Source organism: Onychostoma macrolepis, chromosome 23 (genome assembly GCF_012432095.1).
Source record: "Onychostoma macrolepis isolate SWU-2019 chromosome 23, ASM1243209v1, whole genome shotgun sequence".
NCBI lineage: Eukaryota > Metazoa > Chordata > Actinopteri > Cypriniformes > Cyprinidae > Onychostoma > Onychostoma macrolepis.
The window spans coordinates 13,518,282-13,527,951 of record NC_081177.1 but is presented as its reverse complement, the minus strand read 5'-3'; the positions used below and the strand labels follow the sequence as shown (position 1 = coordinate 13,527,951).

Sequence of the window (9,670 nt, the reverse complement as noted above, 5' to 3'; positions counted from 1 at the left end):
ATAAACAATAAAACCTTTGTAGGGTACTACACTGTCTTCTTTTAGAATAGTGGTTCTCAATATCATTCATATTAATATATTAAAACAACTGTAATCTAAATCAAAATACTAAAATGTATTTAAAAATTGTAAAAAGGAATAAAGCTGTAAACTGAAATATTACATTTTTACCCATCTCGGTAACTATTTATATTGAAGGACATACAGTTCTTGAAACTTCTGGAATCACAGAATGTATCATGTTTAATTCATTTAATATATCGGTTTCTGTTACTCCCAGTGAAGAAAGTTCAAAAAAATCTTATTAAAATTGATTGTACAGTCAATTTCTTTGTACTTTTAATAGTGTTTCCGCATTCCTTGTATTACAAAATGGCAATGAAAAAAGGAAGCAATGTTTTTAATTATTCCTACCCTTAGATTGTCATGAACAATATTTTGTTCCCATCCCAGCCTTACTAACTCTCTTCACAAGTGGTCAGTGATTCATTCTGCTATTGAGTGTATCATACTGATTTTACTGTGTATTAACCACTGATCTATAACAGAGAACATAGAGTCATTATATGAAGAGGTGCAAAAAGCATTCAGATGCAAAAGCCTCTAAGTGCCGTCTGATTTTTTTCAGGCTCCTACATTTAGGTTCAGTCATTTTTTTTCTAATGGCAATGTATAGGTCCTTTTCTATGCAATTAATGTGTAATAACTGAACATAAATATAGAAGCTTGATAAAAATGCTCATTTTAGAAGAAAATTTCAAATGGCATTTAGAGGCGTTTGCATCTGAACTCTTCATAGATCAGTGGCATTAACTATGTAAAGCCATGATGAAGATGAAAACTGTGATGTAAACTGAAGGTGACGGCTTTTGAAAGCAGAGGAAGGTGAGCTGCAGAGGGCCTTTATTCAGTCCTACTGTAGTTTCCTTCCTGACCGATTTACATTCTCCAGAGGACATCCTGTGCTTAGACAGGAGTTTAAATAACGCATGATGCAAAACACAAACTCACTTGCTTAAGTTAAGAAGCAAAATGTACACAATTAAAGTATGCTTTTTTCTCGCTACTAAATTTCCTATTAAGAAAACGAAACCAAGGCTTTAACGGAGAGCGTTTTTAAAGTCTTAGTATAATGTACAGCAAATGTTAATACATTTTTGATAATTAATATAAAATAGTAAGCAATGGATGCACGACTTCTGTTTATTTAGCTATTATAAGTAAATATAGGTTTTACCTTTTCCTGAAGGTCTGATATTTGACAGTCTTTTTCTGTTATGAAAAATGGATTTTTATTATTTTACAAACAAGGTAAATGGCAAAATTCTGTAGCTTTAGTTTTATATCATGTGGTATTCCAGCACCCTCTACTGGTTAGGATTATACACAGAGAGCTCATCTAAAGTTTCATGTCATTGAGAAAGCAAATGATGCGTTCATAATCATGTTCACATTTCACTTGGTTTGAAGAAAAAAAACTGCAGTAAAACACTTGAACAATGCATGAAGTCTTTTACTGGTTAGTCTGCATGCATGAAACTAGATGTGAGCACTACATACTTCTTAATCAAGCAATATATCAACAGAGAAATGAAAACAGAGCTGCAAAAAAAAAAATCAGTGGGGGTTCACAAGATGTGACACTAGTGTTGACATGAATTCATTTAAGACATCCCATTCATGATCTGCCAGCGTCTGGAATGATCATGCTTACATGACACTGCGAAGCTAAAAAAATGAACATTCCCATTACTGACAGAATATTCTTGTTAAGGTATGCTATGTTTTCATCTCAAACGTCAATACAGCTCAATTTCTGCAATCATCAGCACCAAAATAAGTAATACAATCCAAGACTCTAAACCAGGCAGTTTTCAAAAGAAATATTCATGATTACGAATGTGACAGATGGATAGATATTGTTTTGAAATCCAATGAAGTGTTCTTACATGGTTCTGTTTCAGAATAGTAAACAAATGTAAAACAAGGTTACTTTGAGGCAAATTTACTATATTTTTTGCAAAATTTCACCCATATTTCCAGGATTATTTTTGATGACTGGGAAGCCTCATAAAATGATGTTAATATTTATTTGACTTTAAAATTTAAAGGTTTTAGTTGTCTTAAAAAAACTATTACTGCATAAATAAAAACTTTAACTTCAAATAGAAAGAAATACATTTAATATATAATTATAACTTATAAGTGCTGTTAAAGTGTTATTTGTGTGTACATAGGATTTACTGGCAAATAATATTTTTTAATTATTTTCCTGTTTTTGCAATTAGAGTGTTTCACACCTTGTTATCTACTGATATTTTAACATTATGGGTTCATAAGTGCATTATTGACATCTCTCTCCTACCAGATCAATATTTTTCTGCACCGAAGCAAACAATCGTACTGCAACCCAAGTCTGAATTTGTTTGATGGCATTATAGCAACAAGAGAAACATGAAACTTCCTCACTTCTTCACCCACTGTATATGGACAGACACACTTCAGATTGCAGTCTGATTACAATCACGTACACGTACACAGAAGACATCTACCTCCTCCACGTCTGACATTAAGCACAGTCTTCTCGCTCAGTCTCTGAGGAGCACATATTCTTTCACTGACTCTGGAAGCGGGAGCTGTTTCACCGCAGATGGGAGGAACTGAACTCCCAGGCTGGTACGAACGGCACAGCGTGCCAAGGCTCTCAATGAGGGTGGCTGGGCTACGAGGCTAGTGAGTCGAGCCAGTAACTGTGGATCTTTACTGAGCTCACGCGGTAAAGAGCCGTCGGCCCTGCGGATCTCGAACCTACCCGCGGCGCGGCAAAGCAGCTCCAGGCACTCTTCCTCCTGTTCCGTGCCCAGGCCCCGAGCCAGCAGCGCCACCAGCCGTGAGATGGGCGTCTGGCCCTTTAGGTTGGTGACGTGAACTTGAGCGCCATATTCCAGCAGCACACGGACGCTCTCCAGGTTGCCCTTCATGGCCGCCCAACTGAGGGGTGTGTCGTTATTGTAATCGCGGACATTCGGGCATGCACCGCTCTCTAACAGGGCCCGTACACACTCGGGGTTATCTTTGAAGGCGGCCCAGTGCAGTGGCGTATCCTTGTTGCCGTCCAGAGCATTCGGCTGGGCCCCGTATTCTAGAAGCAGCTCCACACAACCTTCGTCTTTCTCCGCTGCGTAATGCAGGGCAGTGCGGTTGTAGCCATCCAAGGCGTTTACCTGTGTGAGAGAGATAGTTGGTTAACATTCTGTCAAAAATTAAATTAAAAATGTTGGGTTGATGCATCTTTCCTGATACTATAATGAAGAAAAAAGCCACAAGAAAAAAAAACAAAAAAAAAAACGTATTTGACGAAAAGTACAGTACTTAAATATTTCAATTTTACTATTTAAATATTAGAATTATTCAAATTGAAAACATAATTGTTTTCTATTTGAACAGATATTTAAATGTAATTTATTTCTGTGATTTTCAGCAGCCATTACTACAGCGTCACATGATCCTTCAGAAAATTTGGTGTTCAAAAACATTTCTTATTATCAATGTTGAAAACATATGGGCTTAATATTTTTGTGAAAACCATGATTTTTCAGAATTTGTTGATGAATCAAAAGTTCACATCAACAGCATTTATTTGAAATATAAATCTTTTGCAACATTATTAATGTCAATTTAATGCATCCTTGATGAAATGGTAATGTACATACATTTTAATAAAACTTTCTCATTTCTCATTAAGATTAAAAACATTTTGCCTGCCAAATAAAAGTCATGTGCTGTAACCAACAAGCAAAATTATATGGGAAAAAACAAAACAGGAAATGATGTCATAGAGGACCCTTGCAGATGACTGAGTATCGAAGTCAATCATAGCCTATATTTTGACCTTTTTATGACAAGTCAAGGTTAGTTTCAAAATTTCATGTGACGCTCCCCCACAACATAATAATTTAAATGAACTTTTACCTTGAAAAATATATGTAATAACTTTTTGGAAAATAAAGATTAAGGTGTGTATTCTACTCACAAGTATTCAAAATGTAAGAAAAAAAAAAAAACATTATATATAACGATGCGTTATAAACTACATTTGAAAAGACCTTTAATTGCTTACTTGTCACAGACGCATTAACAACTTAACAGTAAAATGTGTCATTTCTCCACCAACAGTGGCACCAAAATTGTACGCTTTACTTTTAAACTGTCAAAACACTGAATTTAGGCAATTGACTTTAGTTTGCAAACTCATAAAGAATGATTCTTGTTACGCTGTACCTCGGCACCTTTCTCCAGCAAAAGCTCCACACAATCAGCATCAGCCACCATACAGGCACAGTGCAAGGGCTTCAGTGTGCCATGCATCCGGTTCACATCTGCTCCCTGTCAAAACAGCACGTTTTCATTCAGAACGCAATATATGAAACGCTTTCTGAAGCTTTAGTAACACAACTCACCCTGCGTATAAGATCTTCCACATTGTCATGTGGGAAGGAGCGAATGGCAGCTATGGTTCGAATGAGCCTTTCCGACAATGAGTATTTGCTCTGAATACTCTGCATGATGTACCACATAGTAGAGCTCATGTGGAACTAAAGGACATTTCACCCAGACCGGGTGACGCCGCACCAAAATGAGATGGCTGTGAAAGCGAGAAAAAGAAGAGAAAGTTGTTAGAGCAAGTAATATATTTACATTAGGAATCATACAATCATTCAAACTCTTTACTGGTTTATGTTAATGGGGATATGCTTACTGCCACATTTACAATTTATTTAAAACTAATAATAATCAAACAATCATCAAAATAAATAGAATAAATGCCAATAAATACATATTAAACAAATGATAAATGTTTAAATAATAATACAAATACATATTGATGTAATATAATATAATAGTTTATCCATTATTTTATACAAATAAATAAACAAATATTAAATACCTTATAAACAATAAATTGTTACATTTCTCATCAAAATTTGTAATTTAGTTTTACATCAATTTGCCTATAAATGAATAAAAAACAAATAAAGTACATAAAATGTAATGTTTTACTTGTTTTATTTATAGATTTTTGCTTTTATTTACATTCATTACTGTATTTATTTAACCTTTCACTTCTTTATTTCCAAAATCTTTTTTTTTTTTTTCATACATTAATTTTTTATATTTATTTGTCCATATGGTAATGAGGGTTAATAATGTATCTTTTCGAAACATGTCTTCATTCATTAATATTTAATTTGACAAATTTCGCTCCTCTATCTAACGTTAGGTCTAGGTAAGTTAATACTCTAATGGGTTATATCAAGCTATAGACAAAATACTAACAAAATACAGTTATTCTTTGTGTAGCAGGTGCCTGACACACTCGACCCGTCTTATAAATACTGATCAAAGCATGCAAGCAACATAGTCATGCAAATAAATAAAGCAAAGGGGCTGTTTGCTCTCGTCTCGTCTTGTTGTCATGCTGTCAACAAAAGGTCGTATGACAGATCAGCTAGCGAAGAAACACAAGCTTTAAAAAGCAAATAAAATCTAAAACATGACAGCTTTATAGTGCCATTCAACAAAGATGTCTTTCTCCATCTAAATGAAATGGTTTTTTTTTTAAAGACAGAGTTCTGTTTATGTTTATTACTCCTTTCGGTAACGTTATGTGTCCTACCGGAGTGAACTAACGTTAGCCGTTTGGAGCTAGTTTCGACACCCGGGAGGTGAAATTACATATTTTCTTACCTCTGGATCTTCGTAGACGCAAGTGCTCGAGTAAAACAAAATTAAAACGCAAAGTATGTAATTGAAGACGATTAAGTGTTAAAACGGTACCTGCAGGAAATGAAAACAGCTGCAGGTTTGTAGCTAATCTGCCAGTGTGTGTCAGCGCTCAACACAAACACTGTGACGTCACGAGAGGAAGTGACAAACAATTCAAAACGCCATTTAACCGTCTTTCATTCGGCGAAACACATTTGTAGCGAAATGCGGCTAAAATTAGTTATGCGCGTCTGTATGTGTGAGAGGCCATTCTTCACATACCGTACTGTTCCTGCCAAATATAGACACGAAGGGCCCGGTGCTGAGGGGCCCCTAAGTGAATGACACTCAGTATCCTCATACTATCGATTGTTTCCCTGTCACAGTAAAACTAAAGAAAGAAAGAAAGATTCACAGTTTACTGAGACAAATTACATTAAATTAACAAGTTGTATTTTCAGTGGGTTTTGAGATGACCAGGACCTATATCTAGAAATGAACTTTATTTGAAATGTACCCTCCTGATCAGCAGTTAGATAAATTAGTCTGAGATTTAACATACTTTATGCATCATTTTGTAATTATATACACATTTTTGTGTGTGATAACAGACTGTACAGTATACCTTACATCACATAAACACTACCATTCAAAATCCATTGGGGTCATTAAATATTTTTATTAAAAAACAAAAAACAAAACAAAACAAAAAATCAACAGTATTTTTATTCAGCAAGGATGCATCAAGTTGATCAAAAGCGCCAGACTTACATTGTTACAAAAAATATTTCAAATAAATGCTGATTGAACTTTTTATACTAAAAATCCTGGGAAAAAAAGCATTATGGTTTCCACAAAAATATTAAGCAGCACAAATGTTTTTAACATTGATCAGAAAAAAAATAAAATAATAAAAAAAAGCTTCTTAAACACCAAATCGGCATATTAGAATGATTTCTAAAGGATCATGTGACAGAAGACTGGTGTGACAGCTGCTGGAAACTCAGCTTTGCCATTACAGAAATAAATAGCATTTTACAAAATATTAAAATGGAAAACAGTTATTTTAACTTGTTATAATAAGCAGCAATATTACTGTATTTTTAATCAAATAAATGCAGCCTTGGTGAGCATAAGAGACTTTCAAAAAATTCTAAGAATCCTAACAGGAAACTTTTGAATGGTAGTGTACATCAGTAAACGTCAGGGAAACACTACAAACTTACTCTTTAATTTACTACATTTTAAATAAGTTGAATTTGAATTTAACAGTACTAACTAAAAGTCCCTTCTTAGGTAAAATAAATGATTAATGGTCCATAAATGTTTTTGTATTGACTTTAAATCTCTATAAACTTCTTAACCAGACAGAGGCAACACAAAACAGTTTGACAACAAATTAGAAACAATACAGCAAATGAACCAGGCAAGGGTAAGGCCAAAACAAAATAATTTATTTTCTTTTTGTGACATTTTATGCAGACAGCTAGAATTTAGTGTCTCACTTCAATCCACTGTTATATAATTCTTCCCTTTGCCACACCAACCCCTAAATCAATTAACAGTAATAACCCAAACATTAAAGAGAAATTTGCTATTTTCTGTAGATTTCTGCAAGCCTGTCAACATCAATATCATTACCTTATGCTCCTAGTATAATTTCACATTACATAACAATAAGATTTTTTTTTTTTAAGTTAGTGCATTTCATTATCCTAAACCACTAGCTGCTCATATTCATTAATGAAAACAAGGAAAAAAAGCCCCAGTGATTTGTTATTTACCGCATTACTAAGCCTCTAGTAAATGCATCAAGTATTTTCTCTGCTGAAATCTAAAAAAAAAAAAAAAAAAAAAAAGTAATAATATACAAATATGTTAAATCTGTGATTCTCTCCCAATGTCTTTTTGTACATAGTCATGATATCAAACTTACAAGGGACAGGGGGTTGCATGGGGGATGGACAGCAGAATTAAAATAAATTAAAAATTAATTTTTAAAAGCAATACTTTACAATGACTTGAACAGCAATACTGTATCCTCCTGATTAAACGTTCAAATAACCGCACCAATTCACCACAGCAACTTTTTTGTAGTGAATGCATCCCTGCTATTCATATTCCTCACAGTCACTATCAGGTACCATCTACCAAAGCAACTGTCAATTTCTAATCCAAAAAAACAAAACAAAAAAACAACAACAACAACACACGCTGGCATTGGCATAGCAATGACGACACTCACATTACCATGGCAAAGCTATATGAAACTTTGCAGCTATCATAACGAGAGGATTTTGCACAGATATTGCCATTTATCCAACAGTCAAAATGCTCTATTTTGGGAGGAAGAAATGTATTAGTTTAAATAAGGGATTTGTATTACAATTCATGGAGGACACATTCATGGGATACCGAGCATATAACATTCAATTCTCATTTCAATCTCATCTCCTTCAAACAATACAACTGCATGAAATGACCATGCCTTTTAAGCTTTGCCGAATTGGAAGCTCATAAAAATGCGAGACCAGTATCGGTGCTGTAAATAACAGGAATGAGATGAAATGTCACCCTGAGCCAGATAACTCACTCTGGGCATTAGATTTGCACATAAATCATCATAAAAAAATGACTTTGAAAGAGACCAGCACTGCTGATTTTGCTTTCCAAATGACCAAAAGCTGAAAAATTCTGGATTTCTTCTACTGAAACACAAAAAGATGAGCTGAATGTGCCTTAATTTAGATATAACAGTGGAAACCATATTTTATCATTTCACCGGTAATGGAAGGAAACTAAACTTCAGACCAGCTTGACCTATATCATCATGATTATGAATATAAGAAACCCTCTAAATAAGAACCAATCCACATAACGAACATTATTCTGACTCTGCCTTTCATTATTCCAATCCACCACCACCTTCTTGTAAACATAGTCAAGAGCCTGACTGATAATCAGGATATTTGAGCAGTCCAGGAAGGAGAATGCACAAAAACAAAAAGGACAAATCTGAGATGACACAAAGTTCATGAGTGCCTATGTACCTGACTGTTAGAGTTATCATTCACAGGCTGTTGGTTACTCAAACTAGCTACAAAAACAATGACAAATCACACATAAAATTAAAAAGAAACGAATCACCCATCAGCAAATCAGTGACATAACAGCATCATAATTGGCAGGCTTTGACTTCATGAAGTGACAGTAGGCTATATATTTGAATCATTAACAAGGCTCCAAAGTTGATCGTAAGTAAACCCGAACGCCCGATCCAGAATTAATCACGAGCTACAGTGTGTCACGCAAACTAATGCAAAACTCCAGACCAAATCGCACTGTCAGCCCTAAAGATACTTGCAAAATTATTCACTCAAGCACGCGTGGCGTATTCTACAAGGGATCTAAATCCCAGATGAATCGACTCTAAAGCAAACCACATCCTTCCACACAAAATTTCATTTACACGGTCAAACCACCCCGGGGGTCGAGTGCCCAGTGTCCTGTGATTGCAAATGAAGCAACCAAAAACAAAAGAAAAGAAAAAGATGAATCATTGCATGTCAAAGTGATATCTTTGTATAGGTACATGACATCGTTTATGCATGTTCCTTTTCTTAGTGCATATGCTCTTTGCAGACACCCATCAGGGCCATCAGACCACCCATTTTCCCATCTCCCTAGATGAGAGGCCACCCTCTTTTCAAGAAAAAAAAAAAAAAAAAAAACACCTCACATGGATTTACATTCTGAAGGGACATTGTCAAGTTAGAAGCATACATTTTTTTTTTTTTTTTTTTGTGTGTGTGTGTTTCCTATTCGACGGCGTCCTTCAGCAAGCAACAACTGCTTCCAATTTCTGATGCCCATTTTGCCTGGATACCCCAGTCTGTGCATTGTC

The 9,670-nt window shown here is 34.9% G+C and overlaps 1 protein-coding gene across 2 annotated transcripts; it reads right to left on the bottom strand.

Annotated features, from left to right (window-relative positions):
- Nucleotides 1-1,189: 1,189 nt before the first annotated feature.
- Nucleotides 1,190-5,976, bottom strand: asb8 (ankyrin repeat and SOCS box containing 8). 2 transcript variants are annotated; one of them, XM_058762267.1, is made up of 4 exons: nt 5,839-5,976; nt 4,461-4,645; nt 4,282-4,386; nt 1,190-3,224 (listed from the first exon to the last, which is right to left on the bottom strand). In XM_058762267.1, the coding sequence occupies exons 2-4, from the start codon at nt 4,587-4,589 to the stop codon at nt 2,589-2,591; spliced, it is 870 nt and encodes a 289-aa protein (XP_058618250.1). In that variant the 5' UTR covers nt 4,590-4,645; nt 5,839-5,976; the 3' UTR covers nt 1,190-2,588. The 2 variants fall into 2 exon arrangements, with proteins under 2 accessions (XP_058618250.1, XP_058618249.1); XM_058762266.1 differs by having other exon boundaries at nt 5,749-5,928.
- Nucleotides 5,977-9,670: the final 3,694 nt, after the last annotated feature.

Coding starts and splice junctions, on each gene's coding strand:
- asb8 (XM_058762267.1), bottom strand. CDS start 4,589: ATGAGCTCTACTATGTGGTACATCATGCAGAGTATTCAGAGCAAATAC. Junction 4,387..4,460: donor TGGAAGATCTTATACGCAGG/GTGAGTTGTGTT, acceptor CTGTTTTGACAG/GGAGCAGATGTGAACCGGAT. Junction 3,225..4,281: donor TGCTGGAGAAAGGTGCCGAG/GTACAGCGTAAC, acceptor TCTCTCACACAG/GTAAACGCCTTGGATGGCTA.